This window comes from Genypterus blacodes, unplaced genomic scaffold (assembly GCF_046128005.1).
Source record: "Genypterus blacodes isolate CSIRO-AG114 ecotype Tasmania unplaced genomic scaffold, CSIRO-AGI_Gbla_v1 ptg000061l_1, whole genome shotgun sequence".
NCBI lineage: Eukaryota > Metazoa > Chordata > Actinopteri > Ophidiiformes > Ophidiidae > Genypterus > Genypterus blacodes.
This window is the reverse complement of record NW_027466873.1, coordinates 1,757,036-1,778,995: the sequence shown is the minus strand read 5'-3', so window position 1 is coordinate 1,778,995 and position 21,960 is coordinate 1,757,036. Positions and strand designations below refer to the sequence as shown.

At 42.4% G+C, this 21,960-nt stretch overlaps 1 protein-coding gene across 1 annotated transcript; it reads right to left on the bottom strand.

Annotated features, from left to right (window-relative positions):
• Positions 1–1,591: 1,591 nt before the first annotated feature.
• On the bottom strand, positions 1,592–20,951 carry LOC143003394 (BDNF/NT-3 growth factors receptor-like). Its single transcript, XM_076154010.1, has 8 exons — positions 20,897–20,951; positions 20,471–20,659; positions 16,865–16,995; positions 12,330–12,502; positions 11,985–12,140; positions 11,418–11,502; positions 4,618–4,776; positions 1,592–3,160 (listed from the first exon to the last, which is right to left on the bottom strand). The coding sequence occupies exons 1-8, from the start codon at positions 20,949–20,951 to the stop codon at positions 2,975–2,977; spliced, it is 1,134 nt and encodes a 377-aa protein (XP_076010125.1). The 3' UTR covers positions 1,592–2,974.
• Between the last annotated feature and the right edge of the window lie 1,009 nt (positions 20,952–21,960).

Here is a 21,960-nt window from a genome sequence, read left to right as displayed (position 1 = left end):
CACATAAAAAATACACCCAGTGTTATCGTACACACTTTCTCAAACACAATTCAGTAAAATCAATTTGTTGTTGCAAAAGGCAACCGCAGATATTAATTCGCATAGAAAGAAATGTACAAAATGCATCTTAATTTATAAAGGAATCTACTATAAATCAATAAAATCAAAAACAATTCAAATTCACAAACATCAATACCATCAAGTGCTGTTCTTAATAAACAAAAACCATTTAGAATTCCAAACCAGATGTTTTACATCTAACTGAGGCTCATTAAAATGGCTGTTAGTCAAACTGTAGCGCTCATCACTTTGTTCTTTTTTTATATTTGTGTTTAGAGTAAAATATTCCCCAGCAAAATGCAAAAAAAAACATTAAATGCATTTCCTTGCATGCATGTGAGCTGTCGTATTTACACAGAGGCTCTGTGAGCGCTTGACCAGAGACGAGAGTGTGACTGAAGTGGTTCTCAATAATGGGGATGTGTGGTGCATTACTGAGTTTATTTTCAGTGTGTAAGCAGTTGGTGGATTGCCAGTAAAATGTGTGCATCTCTCTGTGTGTATTTGTGTGTGTGAGTGTGTGTGTGGTTGAGGCCAGCCATAGGAATGTGATGGGGGGTGTGAAGTTGGAGTTGTGGCTTACAGAACATCCACAACCGCCACAGTAATGATGGATGTTCCCTCACTCCTGCTCTCGCTTTCTCCCCGAGGACATTCACACCTCCTCTCCTTCACTCTTTATCTCCCCCTCACCTCTCCTCTCTCTCTCTCTGCTCTCCTCCTTTCCCTCTCTCTCTCTCGCTCTCTCTCTCCACATGACCTATCCATACCATTTTCCGTCCCTGTGCTCCTCGGCGAGTTCCGCTCCATTGCCTCGGTGTTGAACTCTCTCTCTCTCTCTCTCTCTCTCCCCACACACCCCATTCCTTCCCAATATGCATTATTACCTCTCCTCTTGTTTCCCCGCCACCCTGTCCCCCCTTTTCCTCTCTTTCACTTCTCCAATTGTCCTCTGCTCTCTCTACATCCCTCCATCTTTCTTTCTCAGCCATAAAACAATAAGTCTTGAATGTCTGTGAGAAGACTGTGCTAATGGAGCCCATTAGACTGTAATGAAATATACATTACACCATTACAGAGGACGGGGGCCTGGCTAAAGCACTGCACCGCTCAAATAATAAAACATGCACAATTCAATTTCCTTCTCAGGCCGTTTTGAGTGTCTTTCAGAGTGTGCCTGTGTGTGTGAGGAGATGCTAGATGAAGGGATAAGGTATACAGAGTGTGTGCGTGTGTGCGTTTGGGCATGTGTGTGTGTGTGTGTGCATGTGCATCCCCTCTAGCACAGATGTGGTTTTCAAGGATGTCTGAGTGCTGAGAGCCTTGATGATTTAATATGGGCTGACCAAATGAACCACACCTTACACAGCGCCGCGGCCCACACATCTGACCGTGATCTGACCGCTCGCAAACCCCAGCCTCCCTTAGTGACCTTTGCACCCCCCCCCCCCCCCCCCCCCCCCCCCGCAACACCAGCCCCACCCAATCACCCCCTCCACCCCCCCTCCTCCTCCTCCACAGGGACCTCGCGATTGTCAGACAGCTGCGGACAAAATGAATCAATTGACCTCCGACACCAGCACTTGACATCACAACTCAGGCATCTGTCACTTCAGGGGAGTGTGTTTGAGTGACTATGTGTGTGTGTGTACTGTGCTGTGAACTATACTCATCATGTTATCCTGTGCTGTAAGCCAGTGCAAAGTAAATATCCAACAGAAAACAACACTAAAAATGAAATATGCAGGTAGGATGTGGGTGCATATATCCATGTCACCATAAACTGCGGTCAGTCAGTTGCATGAAGAGATATCATAGGTAAACTGAGGCTGAACTAGGTTTTTTTTTAACATTTACAATTTTCAGCATTCATGACAATACATCTGTAAATACAGTAGAGTACTCAGCCGTCTTTCTTAACATCAATCATCTTCATTTTTCACCTTCAGTTGGCACTTTTGCTAATGAACGATGTTTTTTTAAGCGCTAAATTGGCCAACTCAACTCGCCATCACCTTAAAGTCCTTTTCGCTTGCAAACCTCCCCTGACAAGCAAAGAGTCGCCAGTTGTGTTTGTTTTCTCCCCTGCACATGTCATTTTTGTTTGGTCATTAGATTGTTTAGAGCTCCTCTATTCCAATGTGTTCTTGTCTCCTGTCTTGTCTGTTGCTGCAGGTGGTTTTGATGACAGTGTTGACATTAATACTCACGCTCAGTTCTGACAGACACATAGATGGGGTGAGAGGGGAAACACAGTGTCTTTGATGGCTCCGCGTCACACGGAGTGGAGCCTCTGAAAGGCCTCATCGTCTCGTTTTGTTTTTTTACACGCAAGGGATGAAGCTTTGCAGAATTCCTCCCTGCACCTCTACATTCGCTCTGATGAAATTTCCGGATGTTCACACCAGAGTGCTGTGAGGGATTCGCCGCTCCGTCCTCGCGATGAGTCTTTAAATTAAAGTCCTGTTAATTAGGTTTCAGCAGTTTAGCCCCAGTCAATTAAAGCATTTAAAAAGAAGTGAGAGGCAACCCCCCGCCCACACACACACACACACCATCCCACCACCCCCCAAGGTTAAACTGCTCTTAGTTAGTAATGTCTTTTCTGGAAGGAACGAAGGAAGGAGCAGAGATGAAGAAACGAGAAGAAATGCGAGCGAGGAGGGAGCTTGGGGAGGAGTAGAGGAATTTTTTGATTGCCTTAAGAGTTTGATAGCTTCACATCCTGCACATCCACATCCACACACACACACACACACATGTGCACATGTATGAGCACTATATACTTCACATGAACGAGTGTGTCTGCTCAGGTACACACACACACACACACACACACACATGCACGCAATCTCAAATGCACATACACATCCGCGCCTTAATGCACACGCTTTCCCAAACGGGCCTCCCACCCTCAGCCCAGTATATCCAGGTAGACGGGCGAGGCCTTGGCCAGGTTGAGCAGCAGACAGTGGATTTCCTTGATGTTGAGTCTCATGTGCGGCTCCCTCTGCCAGCAGCCCAGCATCAGGTCGTACACCTCCTTAGGACAGGTCCTGGGGCGCTGCAGCACCCGGCCCTGGGTTATACACTCGATCACCTGGAGAGCAAGGAAAGCATTCAGGGGTCAGAAAAAGTCCAGAGAAGAGAGGGTCAGAGGTCAATTACTGCTAGAACCAATGACACAGTCATGAAAATGAAAACTCCAAAGTGAACAAATGATTTTATTGAGTTAGATCTTCATTTCTTTCATTATTAACTGGATAAGATCCACAGGGCAAAACTGGGCAAACTTTTCAAAATAAGAGCATGGAGAGGGCCTACACCCGCAGTAAAAGCCCCTTTATAGTGTTTTGGTACATTAAGACACAAAGGCGATACATTCATTTTAAAGGCACATTACAATGTTTTACTTCTTTGGTCCTGAGAAGAAATGGGAACAACATAAAAAGCAGACATACTGACTGAAGACTAAACTTTGGGACGGGAGCTCCTCAGTGTTTTGTATGCAGCAGATTTATCATCCTGAGGCAGCATCTTGGAAAATATTTATGTTATTAGGCTGTCATATAATTAATATGTTTTATAATTTCCTGAGCCATTAAACACACCCGGCTGTTACATCAAAAATGAATAACAATTAATGAACTAATGGGTTCTATTAATCTTCTTGAACAAGTTGATACAGTTCTATTATAGAAGACTATAATAATAATAATATTGTGCAGTTATTAGGGACCCGGTGTCAATAAATGACTCGTGATCTTTCAATGTTGTTGATCAGTTTGGGTCAGAGGATGTCAAAGAATGGCTGTGTCATTAAGGAACAGAGCTTCATGTCCTCTGTAGAAGATATCTGAGCCAAAAGGTGAATCAATTGGGAATCAGGACACAGTTAATAGAGATCAGGAGGATAAGATGGTCAGGAGCACAGCAGGGGGCCACAGGGGTTAATTTTAGCTGTAACCAGAGTGAGTTAACAGGGTCAGACTGAGAGGAAGAACGAAATGTAACCAGAGTTGAGGGTATAATGGATTTAAGGTTAAGGTTAAGGTTAGGTTAAGGGTTGAAGTTGAGGGTTGAGGGGTTTTCCTGCAAGGCTGTTTTCCCAGAAACTGTCACAGTAAAGACTACAGGAGAGGGAGCATTTATGCCAGCAAATGTGTGTCATTTGAGTAGAATCCACTCAGTATTTATTTAGTAGAAATCTTTAATTAATATAAATCTGCAGCATATGCCTCTGAATGATAGCTGTGAAAATATAAAGTTTTCAAACGCCTTTTTGAAACTGAGCTTCAAACGTCCTTCCAACTTACACTGTGAGGTAATTATACCTCGCAATTAATTCAAGACCCAAATGAAATGTGAACATTACCATAAGACATAAGACAACACGGAGTCTCATCCAACAAATGTTTGCCGAATACTTTTCACATGACACATTGTTTGCTTGCTCCTTCCAGGATGTGATGCCCGCTCACAGCATGTGTGTTTGCTGATATCTTTGGAAGTGCAGTGAAAACTAACACATTGGTAATAAATGGCTGTGCTGTTTACCTCATTATTAGACAGCTGGTACCAAGGTTGTTTTCCATACGTGAAGATTTCCCAGAGAACAACACCCAGACTCCAAACATCGCTCTCTGTGGTGAACTTCCTATACATGATGCTTTCAGGGGGCATCCAGCGGATTGGCAGCATGGTGTGACCTCCGACCTGTGTAAGCGCACACACACACACACACATACGCACACAGACGCACAAACACGCACACGCACACAAACAGAGGATAGAGTCAGTACTGCACACATTGAACTGAAGAGAGAATAATTTGAAGTAGTAAAATAGCTTCGGTCTCATGCAATCCTTTAAACTTAGAACTATTCTATTCTATTCTATTCAATTCTATTCTATTCTATTCTAGTCTACTCTATTCTATCCTATTCTATCATTTTTAGTAAGCACAGTTAGACTCAGTGAAACAGTAGATTGCATTATATCCAAGATTACTACCATAGGAGAGAGATGGGCAGGAAATGCTTTATATCCCCTCTTAGTGCTTTAAGTAACAGCGTAAGTGTGTTCAATGTAGGATACTATAGCACATTTAAAAACAATAGTGACAAAGTGGGAAAAACGAACAGATAGGGATACACTAATGCACAACTGTCGATTGATAAGTTGTTTCAGTTTCTTGACATCAACTCCTTTCAAACTGAGAGAATATACCCCAAGTTCTTTTCTTGATTGTGCCCATTGTGCTGTAAAGGCTGAGGGCGCTAATCAGGTGAGTAGGCTGAGTTAAAGGCCATAATCATGTATCGCAGTGGTCATTTACTGTGTTTGTCCATCTCATACAACTCACAGCCTTAGCTGAGCTCACTTGAATGCAGACAATGTGCAAAACCATTAAAGCAAGAATATCACCAGCACAAAAATGACATATTTCAGCCCCTGCACACATCTTTGGGCTTAAAACTTATCAATCAAGCTTTAGACAACAACTTCAAAACAGAAACACTGTGATTCAAACTAGAAATGCACTCAAACTTGTGCCACAACTTTTTAATTGTTTACTATGTGAACGCAAATGTACACAAAATTAGGCTACATGAGAGAATTGACACAAAGAAGAGAATGAGCCACAAAATCCTCAAAAACAAAGACTTGGACCTGACAACCTGTCAAGAGCTGAATTTGTAGATGTGGCCTATATGAATGGATCCAGATAGACCAAAGGAATCCATTGAGAACATATTCCACCAGTGCCAATAGCTGAGCCAGCCTTTGTCATTAAATGCACACTAACATGTAATTACCATACCACAGAGTCGTGTCACAGTTTACTTAAACAGGAGCAGACCCCACATGAGCGAAAGGCACCACACATCTGATAATGACAGAGAGCATCGCTTAGATACCAGCGCCAACGTGAAAAGCTTCAACTCTAACCTGCTCGTAACCCAGCAGCCGGATGTTTTCCCTAGCGGGGTTCCTCCCCTCCACCTCTTCGCTCTGCTCTGCACATGAATCTACACTACACTGCTCACACACAGATAGCACCATCCATTTTCAGAAGGTTTATGCCTGTTATTAATGGCCCGGTACACCAACACATGCCCTGTTTCCGTGTTAGTCAGTGGGTTATTTAATGGAGTAATAAAATGTGTACGATCACACAGATAGCCATCAAGTTCACCAGCGTGTCTGGGGAAACATATCTGGCTCCATCTCCACAGCTCTTACTCTTCATAACCAGGTCCTCGCTTTTCTGCAGTTTCCCTCGAACGCCCCGTCTCTCCCTCCTGCCTGCCTGCATGTGTCTCATTTGCATCTCTCTCTCTCTCTCTCTCTCTCTCTCTCTCTCTCTCTCTCTCTCTCTCTCTCTCTCTCTCTCTCTCTCTCTCTCTCTCTCTCTCTCTCTCTCTCTCTCTCTCTCTCTCGCTCACTCAATTGCCTCATTGCTCGGTGTTCCTATCTTTTCAGTATCTTCGCGTTTCTCTGTAGATATTTCATGTGAAAATAGATTTGACGTATATAATAGTGAAAGACTCAGGGACATAATGTTTATCTTGTTGTCTTGTATGGTGTAATAATGTATTGCTACTTTAAACAGTATTTAGTCATCCAGAACCTGGTCATGTCCATGAGTCACTTTGTTTCATTCATCTTGGCTTATCATTTCCCCTGACTGGTTTGAAATATTAATATCAGGCTCATGAGCTGCTGGGATAGATTTGTGATATTTGTTAACTGTGTGTGTGTGTGTGTGTGTGTGTGTGTGTGTGTGTGTGTGTGTGTGTGCCAGAAAGAGAACAAGATTGGTCTTGTCAAAAAAAGATGGAGGAGAGAAAATCAGTAAGGAATGTACTAAATGATGTATTCCTTTCTGCCAGAGGTCATGAAAGGTCAAATATGAAGCGAGTGGTGTTTATGCAGCAGCAGTGTGAAGATTAGACACTCTCAGCCAGTCTGACCGCTCATCTGTCTGTCATCTGTTTCCTCTCTGCTTTCACTCGTTTTCAGTCCAGCCTTTGTTCCATTTGTTATTTCCTTCTCTCTCTCCCTCTCTCTCCCCCCTTCACTCTAGCCCACTTGCTGCCCCTCTTCCTCTCCGCTTGCCCGTCTCTCAGTGTTTGTCTTATAAATATGCATCACTCTCAAGTCGTCCACCGCCTGAGTGTTCCAGGAAGCCCTTAACAAAGAAGAAAAACACAAAAATATAGTGACCTGGTGGAGACTGTGGTATCTATGGCAACTGGATGGGTTAAAAAGAGGGCATTATGGGATGTGGCAAAGGAGGGGCCAGTGTAAGTAACTCCGCCCACTCTTTGTTGCAGAGGAACGTACCTTAATTGCCCTCTGTGTTACCATGGAAATGACAACTCTTTTCAAGAATTCTGGTCTCTTTGTGTTTTAGCATGCGTGTGTGTGTGAGTCTGTACTTGTTTTTTCCCCCGAAGAAAAGCGCTGGCCTTCCTCACCAGGGGAGCTACATGTCAATGTCTGACTAGTTGAGGGGAAAAAACAGATGCACTTCATTGACAAATTAGAACCAATATGAAATCCTTCATTTATCAATTTTCATAGAAACCGTAAGGAAAGAAAAAATTAATTTAGAAGTAACTTTCACCTGATGGAAGTATGGGTGGAAGTTATGGACAAAATTAATCTTCACATTTTCTTGTTAAAAAAAACATTGTTTTGCTAAAATCATCATTATATCACAATCATGCCATTAACAGATGGGGGAATAAAGTTTGAGCCCCCAAAATGCCACTATTTACCACCAGAGCATCATTTTCTAACTTTGCTTTAACTAAACCTCAACATTTATGTAAACCACATGTACAGATGACAAATCAATCAATCATAAATATGATGTATGATTGTTATTGAGGCACAATTGACAGTTATTTGTACTTATCCGTGTTCACTAGGTATCTCTTAATACTGTCCATAGCAGACCCTTCCTGTCTTGGTGCACGCCCACTCCTGGACCGGTCCATTGGCTCCATTGGGTTGCGATGGCACCCAGAGGTGAGCTTTTGTAAACAGGAATGACTCAGCAGAAAGGCGTGAGCGGTGTTTTTGTCTTCCTACGGTTGGTTTGGTCAGACTCACAGGAGAATCCTGAGCTGATTTCCTTTCCTTGTTTTCTTTCACTCTACACACTTGAAATCACTTAAGCCGAGAAAAGACTCCCAACATGAGGATCAAATGTTGAAAATCCAGTCATGCTGTTGTGTATGTACATATATACTGTATACATACACACATATATACACGTCCACACACACCCACGCATGCCAAAAGCTGCAGTAACATATGGAAACCCTGGAGATTTGAATCAAGGCATCCTCACTGTCTACTGAAGTGTCAGTCAGCTTCACCGTATGACGTCATCATTGCGTTGGTGCTTGGCTGTTGTATAACCTCCCACACACGCACGCATACATACACACACACGGGGGAGGGGTGGTATCAGAGGCCCACCAATTCCTCTATGACTCATCTCTGCTCCTGTCTGACGCAAAGAGCATGACTGCGTCCTCCAGTCGTTTCCCCTCCACACACACACACAAACACACACATGTGCACACACACCTCTCTCGCTCTCACTCTCTATCTCTCTATCTATAAGAACAGATTTTGTTGTCGTGTCTGGGGTTTTCAGGTGTGGTCCCCCCCTCTCTGAGCCATCTGTCTGCCCCTCTGTGTTGTGATTGTCTGCAGCCTCCGTATGTGTTTGTTTCGTACGAACTACAATGTCCACGGTCTCCTCGACAGGCTGTCTTGCACTCAGTCCTCCCCCCTCCTCTCCATTCTCCTCTCCGTGTATTTCTTTATCGCTCAATTGCGTCTTTGTCCTTTTGTGTATTTATTTGTGCCTGGATTTCACCCTCCCTGGCCTCCCTGCTCCTTCTCTTCCTCTCTCTTTTTCCAGCTGCGTGCTTTCACCCTTCGTCCTCCCTCCTGCTCCCTCTCCAGTTTTCTTGACTTTCATCTCTTCGCCACCCTCCTGCCTCCGTCTCCCACACTTTTGCTCCCTCCGTTCCGTCTCTCTCTCTAGCCCTCTCTCTCTTTCTGTAGTACTGCTTTGGCATACTAAACAGAAGTTCTCTGATTATTTTTCTTCCACAGAAACGTTGGATACAACTCCTAGGCTCACCGCCACTGCCTTTGCCGTTGCTATGACTACAGCCTCGGCGCTTAGCTTTATTGAGGAGGGGTGAAAGGAAGGAAGGGTGGGGGTGGCGATGCTCATCACACAAAGATAGTACAAAAGAATGCTGAGGAGAGACTTAAATCTTTCTACTATCTCACCCTTCCATCTTTCTGTCTCATAATTTCAGAACATTCACATCCTTGTATTCAGATTTAATTTGGGAAAAATCCCCTTTCCATGAAGTACAAAAACAGATTCATAATGGATCTTATATTTATTACATTTTCAACAGTTGAGCTTAGTAAAAAGGTCATAAGTCAGGTAAATGGAATGCAGAATAAATGCAAAAGAAGTTGCAAATTCTGTCTCACCAGGTTCAGATGAAATATCATCATAACTTTGTAACTGAATGGAACCAAATCTGCACAATGTGTTTCAGATGGTCAGTGCTTCAGATGGTCAGTTTTACCATCAGCTGGTGTCTTTGTGTTTGTTATCATTACAGTTATCATATATGTCCAAATCTGCTTCACTCCCCCTCCCCCTCCCCCTCCTCTCTCTCTCTCTCTCTCTCTCTCTCTCTCTCTCTCTCTCTCTCTCTCTCTCTCTCTCTCTCTCCTCCTCCTCTGTCACGTTAGTCATGTCATCTCAGCTGTCTCTTAAACCTGTTTCGGTAATCATATTGGAGCTGCTAACTCGCCTACCAAACACACACACATACACACACACACACACTGTATATACACACACACACCCATGCAAATCAGTTGTAAATGCCACTGTATTTCTTCTCCCTTCCTCTTTAGCTGACCAGCCTGAACTGACAGCTCCTGTGTGTGTGTGTAATGTATGTGTGTGTGCTTTAGAGATGTTGGCTCATCTTATGTTCCATCCCAGTGGCCTAAGAAAACAACTTCCACTCGACACTGAGCGAGCCGCTTCCTGCGATGTGAATGGACGTACCTGTATATTACACATAACCCTGCATCTTGTGTGAAGCCGCATGTGTAGAGGTGACACACACACACACACACACACACACACACACACACACACACACACACACACACACACACACACACAGCTGTTTGTTTGGCACATGTCATATTAATTATGTCGGGTACTAAACTGTAGCAAAACTGAATTTTATGGTTGTGTTTTTCAGTTGTTTTGGTTTGGAATTTGATTCCTGCTGTGATCCACAAGAAATCACTTTGCTGTTATGAACCGACCCCCTAAAAACTAAAACTCTCTTCTTTGTTTCATGGATTAAGTTTAGGGCTGATATTTTAGATGTTAATACAGTTCTCCATGGGGATCTAATACTGTGATGCTCGTTGCCTTTTTGGCATTTTGGAAAAATTTAAACTGCCTGCAGGTTTACAGAAAAACATACGGGAAAACTCTGCAGCCTCCAAAAAGCTGGATAAACATAATAACCTGAACCAGAACCAATGTGGAAAATTACATTTACAGTAATATGAAAATCTGTTTTTATTCCATAACATTTAGAGTATGATTTCAAAAACTTGGCTGATTTGTTTTTGTTTTTTTGTACACACTGATTTCTGTGTCTGAGATCGAGTAAGGTTACAACTAAACCAACAAAATCATCAACTCCCCCTCACACAGACCTCTTGGCACATCACTATTCTGCTGGAGCAAAACTGTAAGTTCTTGGAAAAGCAACACTGTTAAGATAAATCACTGACCTGCTGTCAAGCTATTGAGTAAAGGAGTTTAGTCAGCTGCTAGCTTATCCCCGACACTGCTGAACTGCAGTCAGATCAATATATTTGATTTGATTGTTCATTGAGATTGGTGTGTTACTTTTGAAACAAAACCACTTGAACGCAGCTTGAATTTGGATGAAGTTGTCAGAACAAACAAACCTACAGACATGTGCAGGTACAAATAGAAGACATTTAGATTACAACTCTATTTTCCTCACAGAATGCTGCACTAAAACTATCCCACTCAGTAAGCATGCTGCTAATCTTACCTACCCTGGAGTCTATTCAGTTCTAAACAGTATTACATTTATTACAACTATGTTATAGCTCTGGACTCGATACTGCTGCGGTCCGTCAGCCATGTCCATGCAGGGGGAGGAGCGTAGAGGAACCATGCAGCAGGCAGAAGTAAAGCTAAAAGAAGGGCCAGAAAAGAGTTTGACACATACACCTACCCTGTAGTAGTCAGTGCTGTAGACGTCTCTGGACATGCCAAAGTCCCCAATTTTCACCAGCAGATTCTCGCCCACCAGGCAGTTCCTGTGACACAGCAACATAAGCCCCACGCTGTATAAATATACTGAGCGCTGACGTGTTCCACACCCACACTGTTACACTCCTACCACGTATGCTGGATGTGGATAGTGGAATAAATAGAACTAATTTTTATATATAGCAGGCCTATCTATATCTATATGTGTCTATATGTTACTCATGCTTGCTTCAATGCTGCTGCTTCAAGCTCGATCGTGTATAATAACATTCATCAAGGTTGTTCTAATGGCCTCTTATATTCAGTGGTGTGTGTGTCTTTGTAAGTGCAGGATGTCAAACACAGCTCCTTGACATTGTATTCTAAACATCCTGGAAACAGCAATGCTCTTCTCCGTTTTTATTCATTTCCTGGGAGATGCTCTGTCTCAATTGTCACAACATAATTTGGAAACGTTGATTCTGCCCTGTTTAATAAAAGCACTTGGCCTGTGAGCACATATGATGACAAAGTGGATTAACTATCACACCTGGTGGCAAGGTCGCGGTGCACAAAGTGCTGTGATGCCAGGTAGACCATTCCAGAAGCAATCTGCTGAGCGATGTGCAACATCTGGGACTGAGTCAGCTCCACAGGTCTGGTTGTCTGACCTTCTGCCATTAGGACTGCATCTGGACCGTGGGCCCTGGAAGAGAACAGATGGAGGGTTTTGTTTCTATTTTGATATGAACCCAGCTAGATTCCTGCTGTTCCCTATTGTTGGTTTAGTGTTGACTGCCAGCTTTGTGTCACACTCTTCCAGAAGAGGTTGGGGAGCATCAAAGTTGATTGTCTTTAATGATTTTCTTTCTTAAAATGAAGAGAGGAGCCTTGCCTGAGGAATTTGTTGAGGTCACCGTGTTTCATATACTCGAAGACCATGATGAGCGGGTCACTCTCCACGCAGACTCCATAGAAGGTCACGATGTGTTCATGCTGAAGGTTGGTCAGCAGCTCAGCCTCACGATGGAAATCCTTCCTGGCGTTCTCGCTGGCCTCTTTGAGTGTCTAAGCGGACGATTGTTACACACACACAAAGAAAACAGACGTAGAGAAGTGACATTTCAATAAACGGACAAAAGAAAAACTCACAAATTATGCCACGTGCAGTGTCGCCAATCTGTCATTTTCACAGTGCACCCAGTCTGCTCTAGTTTCATTGGCTCGCTTCCACGGAGAAGAAATGTACTGTAAATGGCTCGCCTAGTAAAAGTGAGTTACAGCACCTCAGCACACAGAGTGAAACTTCTGGCAAGGAACAAGTGCTGATGCAATGGCAGACACACAAGAAAGGAGAGCACATTTTATATTAGTGTAAGCCATTACAAAGTACAACATGGTTTACATTCATTATATCCTCTGGTTCCCTTTGAAACTAATCTTTGCCTCACCACCATGAATCAGGAAACTTCATGGAGGAGTGGGAGAGAGAGAGAGGGAGAGAGAGAGAGAGAGAGGGAGAGAGAGAGAGAGTTTCAGGAAATGAAAGTGATACACACTCTGTATTCATTTCACATCTAAAGGAAAAATATAGAAAATGCCTCTTGAGCTCCATGAATAATTGATTGTGTTCCCACAGTATATGACATGGGTATACGTTTGCTCCCATCTTGTGTATTTGCCTGTGTTCATCAGTGTGTGTGTTTGCTTGTCTGAATAGTAACAATGAAGCTCACATTACAAGTAAAGGTCTAAAGGACAAGGAGAGGAGTCCAAGAAAGCTCAGGAAGGAGGAAACAACCTTGTGACCTTCTAGCTGGAATGCTGAGATGCCAGAAAATGAGACTGAGATGTAACTCCACCCACTCATATTCGACCAATCACATATCAGGAAACAGAGGCTCAGTCCTGAACATTACAGGTCGTAATATGATACAGCGTGATGATGCAAAAGTGGATAATTACAGTATAACGTATATATAGTATATGTAGCCTGTGTGTACTATAGATCATGTGTAAGTGTCACAAACACGCCATCACCTGCCGTCATCATTTAGTTTTGTTGGTGTTTTCTTGTTCTCTATATGGGGTTGGGTGTCAGGACTTTCCTCTGATGATCCTGACACACACCCTCTGCACCAGAGGACATGCAAGTCACTATAGAATACATACTGCTACCAGCACATGAAGATACTTGTGCATTTATTTACTGAAACACAATCAATTCGCCACAGCCGCTTGGCCAATTAAAAGGAAATCTGGGACACATGATTTGATTAAAATGTTTCCTCTCCTGATAAGAGGAAGTCTTGGAAAGTCTTTTGTTTTGCACCACTGAGCTCAATCGGGAACTATTCACCACTTAACTAAAAACAACATTTGTGTTCATTTGAGAAAAGTTCAAACAGCTGTAAAAATCAAAGAACCGTCACGTTCTGAGTCACCAAACTCCATGTAGCATTAAATTCCAAACTAAAAGCCAGAATATTACAGTTAGTCATTTGCCCAAGCACATTCCCATTCCCTGGATAAATAAAAACCAATCAGCAACCTCCTGCATGTGAATGTACTCACTCACATCTGCCCGTTTCAAACTAGAGCATAGAATTATTAGGTGTTTATGAGTGATGACGGTGCCGGAGTGTACGTGTGCAGTTTGTGCGTGCCTGTATGTGTGCATGTTAATGTGTGGCAGTGATCGATGGCACCTCTCTGTATAATATAACCGTAAAACTTGCTTCTGTTTTTACGGCTGACTAGCTGATTGATAGGCTCCCGTGAGCCAGCACCATTAAGCTCTATTAGTGTGTGTAGGTTACTGTAATGTTGTTGTACACGTTTCAGTAATGTAACATGTATGAGAGGGAGAGACAGAGAGAGGGAGAGAGAGCGAGCGAGAGAGAGAGAGAGAGAGAGAGAGGGCACTTTTATGAGTGTTTATAGGAGGAACTCTGCAAATGTTTGAGGGAAGTGGAAATAAGGCATGATGAGGGTGAACGCCTCATTTAAAATTCTCTCTTTTGGCCAAACTGCAGTTAGACTTTGATGATGATGTAATCCACTGAGAAATCCACTTTCCATCTAAATCTTTCATGAAATTGCAGGATATTTGTTTATCCCCGCATTTGGAAATTAATTACTTAAGTTGAGCCTCTGGGCAACGTTTCGATTCCTGTCATTGCCCTATAATTTTATAACATATGTGCATATAATTCTTCAAAAATGATTCAATTCAATATTCTGTGCTGTGCTTACTAAAACCGTGGACAGTTCATATGGTGCATATGATCTATGATACATATGGATGCTCAAAAATGGATATCTCAATATCAGTGTGTTATGCTGCTCAAATGAATAGCTCTTGTCCTCCAGATGGCCACACACACACACACACACACACACACACACACAGAGAGAGAGAGAGAGAGCGAGAATAGAATAGAATGGAATTACAGTGAGTCTGTAATTGTATGTATTATTCAAATGTACTGAGAAGCCTTTGAACAAGGTAGCTGAGTTAAGTCTTAATTCCATCGCTCGCTCTTTGTTTCTCCCTCTCTCTCTGCTTCTCTCTCTCTCCCTCTGTCTCGCTCTCTCAATGGATGGAATATGTGTATTCTGTTTGAGTATTTATTATTTGATACAAGGTCTATTTGTTGGGTTTATTTTCTTCCTATGGTGGCTTTGTGCTGCTCTCTGCTTAATGTGCCCACAGTGGAGAAGCTCTGCAGAGTAGTTGCATGTGTAGCCTGCCAACATATACTGTCTACTCTTGTTAATTAGTGCATCGTCTCTGTTTCAATTAATATTTTCTGACACTTGCAGTTCATTAAAGTCTCTTTAACCAGCATCTGCCTATAGATATGACAGAGCTCAGTAAATTGTGGCATATATGTTATTTCCATGTATTCATCCACAGTGTTTTTCCGACTAATTTATTCCCCATCATCACCCCAACACTTTGTTTGAGAAGCTGAGCACTAAAGCCGCAGTTTAGGGTGATTTGGGAATGAAATTGTTTCAGTGTTACTTAAGCTTGAAGCTGGATCTCCTCCATTGCTTCTGTAGTAAAGAGAACTACAATATCATTATTAAAGAGTCACAAATGGTGAAGTATAAGCATTTGTTTTTAGAATATAAAGTTCAGAATTTATATGAAATGTAGGGAGAAACTTGTTATACGACAAACAACTTTGCTGCCAGGGATTTCCTCTGATCAAGCTGAAGCTAAGCTGGCAGGTGAGCAAAGAGAAGATTGGCTGAAGGAAATGGGAAATGTAAAAAGGGACAGAAGTCCAAGGGAGAGAAGGGGGACGCGTGGAAAGGATGAAGTGAACAGAATGGATGAGAGGAGGAATGCTGCAGGTGAGAGAAGCAGAGGTGAGGTGAGGTAGAGAGCTGAATCAGGGGTTAAAGGAGGAGATAAAGAGTGTGTGTGAGTGGGGGTGGGTCACGTACACAGGTCATGTATTGTTAATGAGAACTTTTTCACCAATGAGATCCTGTTTCTGATTCACCGCAAACTAGGAGAGAAAGCATCCTTGATAGACAGACGAGTGGAGACGTGGAGGGGATGGAAGGATGCTCCTCGGAAACCTTTCAATTTGACCCCGGAAACCAGCGGTTTGAGTGTAATCTCACCTTTTGATAAAGAGATACTCTTTTAAAAACGGACGAGTGGCTAACAATAGCAGAGGAAATGGGTGAAGGAGTCTAAATACTCTTTAGAAGCAATATGATGGATTCCTTTTCAAAATGGAATGTATCCATTTCATGAATATAGGATTAGATGACAAAAGCTGTTCAATGTTTCATTGATCTTTTTCATAAGAAAATACTTTCTTCAATATTACATCATAAGCTTCCTTTTTGTGTAACCAGTTATTCTCATTTCATCATCACATCTTATCATATCTCATTTTGAAAGCAGACTCCACATATATGGAAACACCTCAAGCTGAATGGTTGGTAACACATAAACCCACTCTGTCCTTCTTCTTTAGGCTGTTTGTTGTTTAAGAGCTTCATAAAATGATTTAGCACTAAAAATAGACTGGTTTGTGCTTTCCAAAATGTTTATTTATAAGAAATAATTTAACCCTCACCCTATTCTGTCACAAATATAATGTATGAAATAATTGAAATACAATAATACATGAATATATCATATATACTCTCTACATATAATTGTTTATATAAAATGTACAAATATACAACATATAATATTTAGGATAAATATATATAATATAATAAAATCTGGTTATTAATGGTGGAGCATTATATCTCATGTTGAGTCATGTCATGTTGAGATCCACTGTTTTAGTCTCTCAATCATATGAATTTCAACATTTTAATTGTAGAAAGTTACACAGCAAATTGTCAAAATGTGTATGAAAAGGTTAAAATGAGACCACAGGGCCTCTGTGTTACCTTGACAGCCACCAGGATCTTGTCCTGGTCAGGTGAGAGGTTATAACACTCAGCCAAGAAGACTTTTCCAAAGGCGCCCTCGCCCAACTCCCTCTTCAACACAATGTTGTGCCTCTTAATATGCTGGACAACTTTGGGAGGGAAACAAGAGAGAGGGAGAGAGAGAGAGAGAGAGAGAGAGAGAGAGAGAGAGAGAGAGAGAGAGAGAGAGAGATATTAGTTCACCGTCTCATAGGGAAAACAGCTTATTTACTGTGGCTACCTGAAACCAGATCCTGTTATGTCAATCAGAATTGAGTTAGTACTGTATATTTTCATCATCCATCATCTTGTATCAGTGTACTTTGTGTCATTTACTAATAAGTGGCTCAATACTACACGTCCTCATCTGCTACAACACCAATCTCAATTAAGCTGGATAAGCCGGACAAGCACAATAAAATAACCAAAACATTTAATAGAGTGTCTGTTGTATGTTGTTTGTTCTCATCATTTGCAAACCATATTAATGCAACACTGAATAGGAAACCTCAATACTCTGTTGTATTCATTTTATTTCCTACAGGTTAAGGATGTATTGGGGTTGGTCACCCCTGGGTGGGGTCATGTCCTGGTAGGATGTAACAATATAGTCCAGAGTCCAATGCATTAAAACTAACCTTCGATTAGGGGGGCAATGTTTCTGACACGTATTAATCTGCAATTTTAATTTGTCTGCAAATTGGTTTGGAATAAATTCTTTGTATGATTCATGTCATCTCATTATTTTTCCTCCTGCAGATTCAACAAACCTGATCTCTGTTGCTAAGTTACTTGTGACTCCTGCTGATGTTTTTTTTTTTTTTTAACTTGGCATCACTTCAGCATGATGAAATAAGACTTTATCCTACAGAATCATTAAAATTGTGGTAACCTTCCTATAACCCGAGTAAACCTCTTCTATCAGCTTGACTAGGGCCAGACGTCTTGTGCCACTGCCTGCACACACACATGCACACATGCACACGCACACGCACACGCACACACACACACACACACACACACACACAGCGGCAACAGCACACCATGGGCTGAGATTTATCTGTGATGTGATTAAGAGACGCATTTGAAGAAAAGCTGTCCACTCAGAATATCACATTAAAGCTGAGCTAGACTCTCAGAAGCTGCATCGATCTACAGCGTAAGCTACTGAGATCTACCATAACCCAATTGTACAGACAGAAAGAGAGAGAGAGAGGTACTCAACTTAACCCTATCATACTGTATGCGTGTGTGCGTGTTTGTGTGTGTGTGTGTGTGGATGTAGTACAGTAGTAGTGTGTATATGTTGTGGAACCGTATGGCTTAAAGTCATAATTTACATCTAAGCAGTAGCCAGTTGCAGGTCTGCACAGGTCACACAGGGAATTGTGGGAATAGATTCCCTCTGCTGCAGCCGCATCCCACACAGCCGAGCATCGGCCATTTAACCAGCTAATTACTCCACCGCACCGTTTCCTACCGGCTGGTTGATAAGCATCTCACCCATGACAACGTTTCACACCACTTACGTCTTAATTAACGCCTTCAAATTGCAAATACGTTGATGTGCGCAGACCGATGCCTTCTTTTGTTTGCTGCAGGGAGGTCTGATGTTTGTTCTCACTGCCTCCCCTGCTGCTTTCACATTTTGTATTTATTATTTAATTTATTTTCGTAATATATGGAGGGAAAACCTTATAAATCATGGACCCAACGACCAAGAACCTCCAAAATTAAGTGATTTATATATTATATCCATAGAGAATCTCACATGCTATGTAAACTTTAATGAGTATCTTTAAGAACATTTTTTTTCTCATAACTACACACACTAGTCCACCTGCCAAGCTCTTCCTCTTAACCAAAGTCCTCAGACAGTAAACACTCCATCACTCCATCCGTCTTTTTCCATCGCTTGTTTATCGCCGCACTCAGGACATTAACATAAAGGCGAATAATGTTTCCCATCATCCTCCTCCTCTCCCTCCCTTTTCCATCTGTCTTTCCATCTCACCCTACAGAGCCCACGCTCACACCTATCCTCCTTAATCAGCATCCTGGTTAAGAAATTAATGTCTGGGGACGTAATTAATCCCTGTTTACCATCTGTCTTTCCGTCCCTTTCCTACTCCTCAAATCTTACCACGGCCCTTAAACTAAGGGATGTGCTGGAGATGATGTCAGCACAAACAACTTTCATTAAAAATCCTCATTTATTTCTCACTGTTTGTATTTCTACTTTTACATTTTCTGCTTTTCTTCTGACAGCCGCCGCTCCCAAATGTCTGCCCTCCAATTTCAAGCTTTAGCTAATTGTGATTTTATAGGCTTTTGTGATCCGTGTCTCTGTGTGTGTACGTGTGTGCGCGTTAGGGTGTGTGTGGGTGTGTTTGCATATACGCACGTGCTCACTTGTGAATCAGATTTTCCAGAGCAATGTTAATCCTCATTGTGTGGTTACAGCAAAAATACAAACCCTAAAATATTTGCTGGCATGGAAACGGTGGAAAAATTGAGAAAAAAATCAAAGCAACGGGGAAGTTTCAAAATACTCTCCTCTTCTTCTGACATGCATGTTCACAGAGTGTAGGTGAGTTGAGGGAAGCAGATTCTTAGCTGCCACCTTAGTCAAACCAGGTCTGTTTTACTGTAAATCTTCAATAGTTATGCCTTTGATGTCACTAAGGTGAGGTAGCAGGTCTCTGTGTTAGTCGACAAAGCATGCAGAATAATGGATGGAATGGCTGTAATATATCAAAAACCTGTTACTCACACACACACACACACACACACACAGGCACGTGCACAGCAACACAGTAACGACTTTCTCTGACTCTCAAAGGTTTCAGTCTTGTCTTTACCCTGTAAATCCTCATCCATCTTTTACTTACAGGCGCAGGGCTGAAGAGGTCAAACCCCTGACCGCATAGTTTATTATACCTTTTCAACCTACTCCAGAACAAACATACACACATGCACACACACACACTCATACACACATACATTCACCGTTGTAATTTACTGTACACTAGACCCACAGGCAGGAGAAGCTTTTATTAGTTGCCAATAATCATAATGTCATGTTGACGGACGGGTCAATACCGTCGTGCTCCGAGTTTTTCTGTCTGACAGGCTGACGTCCTGCTCTCTCCACATTATGTTTGTGTTTATCTCTATGTTTGGATCTCCTTCCCCACATTCCTGTGTCTCGTGCTGTTAAATTTGTGGGATATGATACAGCCGCCTTGGTCACCATTAGAAGACTGCTCTTCTGACTGTCTGATTGTTTGCTTCAGCTGGTTCTGGTTATTGGATGGTTTATGTGGTTCTGCTTGTTTGCGGCACAAACGCTGTTCCGCATTTATCCTCCTATAGGATTGACAGCTTATCATCCGCAGCCCAAGGTCACTGCCATGACAGCAAGGACGGTGTTGCTATGGTAACCTCCCACACACACACACACACACACACACACACACATACACACACAAACAGTTTTTGTCCAATAGGCCACAAGTACAAACAATTAGAGAACACTGGCACATAAACCGTATGAGCAAATAAACCAGATTTCTCTTTACTTACAAGTGTCGGTTTTGAGGAGGCTGTTTGTGCTCCTGAAGTACTGAGGGTTCTCTATCACCGGGATCTTGGTCATGCCGATGATGACTGCGTCAGGGCCCATTTCTGACGAGGAGGGAGTGTTGCTGCCATTGGAGACGTGATGAAGAGGAGAGGCTGAGTCATCATCGTTGCTGATCACTGAGGACGGTCCTGAGAGGGCACAGACAAGGCGATAAACAGTGCTCAGTTAGCTTTGTTACCACATTATTGGAATTCTTTCTCTTGCAGGCACTGTAATTGTCCAGAGCGGTCTGGCATTGAGACGGAGCCATTAGCAGCCACCTTGTTACGCCACATAAAGGCACAGCTGAATTAATGAAGTTGATAATCAGTTAATAGCAAAGATGGAGGAGATGGAGTCATAAAGAGGAGTTAAGCTGCCATTACTGATCACAAAGGACACATCTACAGGAGTGAGCCAGAGATGTTCGTCACACATCATATCTGCCCTGCTACCATCGCACTCTACACACACTCAAAACTCTCTTCCCGTCCGTCTGTCCGTTTGGGGATTAGTGAAATGACGTAGTGACTCTGAGAAGGTTGCTATTATCCCGTTTCACAACTGATGATCATATAACCTGCACACCCTCATGTCGCGTGGGTTAAACACAGAGTGAGGTAAAAAGGTGGATGAGCTTGTAAGGCAGCAGCTTCTTCAGAGTTTAACACAAGCAATATCACAGGATTTATGCCAAGGGTGTCATATTGTGCTATACAGGTACAGTATATCTAATAAAGTGGCCACTGAATGTATGTGCGAAGAGAAGCCTATAGTCTATAGTCTTCTCTAGTCTACTGAGACCCATTAGAGGGGTCAAGCCTGTGGAACACAAACTGGGTACTTTGCCAACAAAAGCTGTGACTGTTTTTTTGGGGTCAGGCTGTAAAAGCAGAATTTAATGATGGAAACAAGAAAGAAAGAGATGAAAGTGTGTTTCTCCAAATAATAAATGCAAGCTTTCAAAAAGACAAATGACAGCAATCTAGAGACGGGACTAAACATCACGATGCTGAGAACGTACAGTACGTTTAATATTCTCTATTCTTTCGTTTTTACGCTGTTTTATACCACAGGAAAAACAAGCTTCTCTGGACTTTTTCAATCTTCAGAACTGAATAATAAGTGTCTAAGCAGTTTTCTCTCTTAAGTAAGGGGGATAAAGTGGATATTAAAATTCATGTTTTGCCCAGTAGAGCGTGAATTTCTGCAGAAACAACATGAAGTAAGAAGATGAAAACAGGAGGGAGGTGGGACACACGAGTCAGAAACAGAGCCAAACCCGACTGGAAACAAAGAGAAATGGATTGTTTTGGCAACAGGAGGGAGGTGTGATTAGTTCCTAATTAAACTGGCGAAAAACGGTGTGAGACTGCTTTCGTATTCGCCACTTTGACAGTTACACCTCCATGACTTTGTTGCTAATTCTCAGCCTCCATGTTGAGTGCCA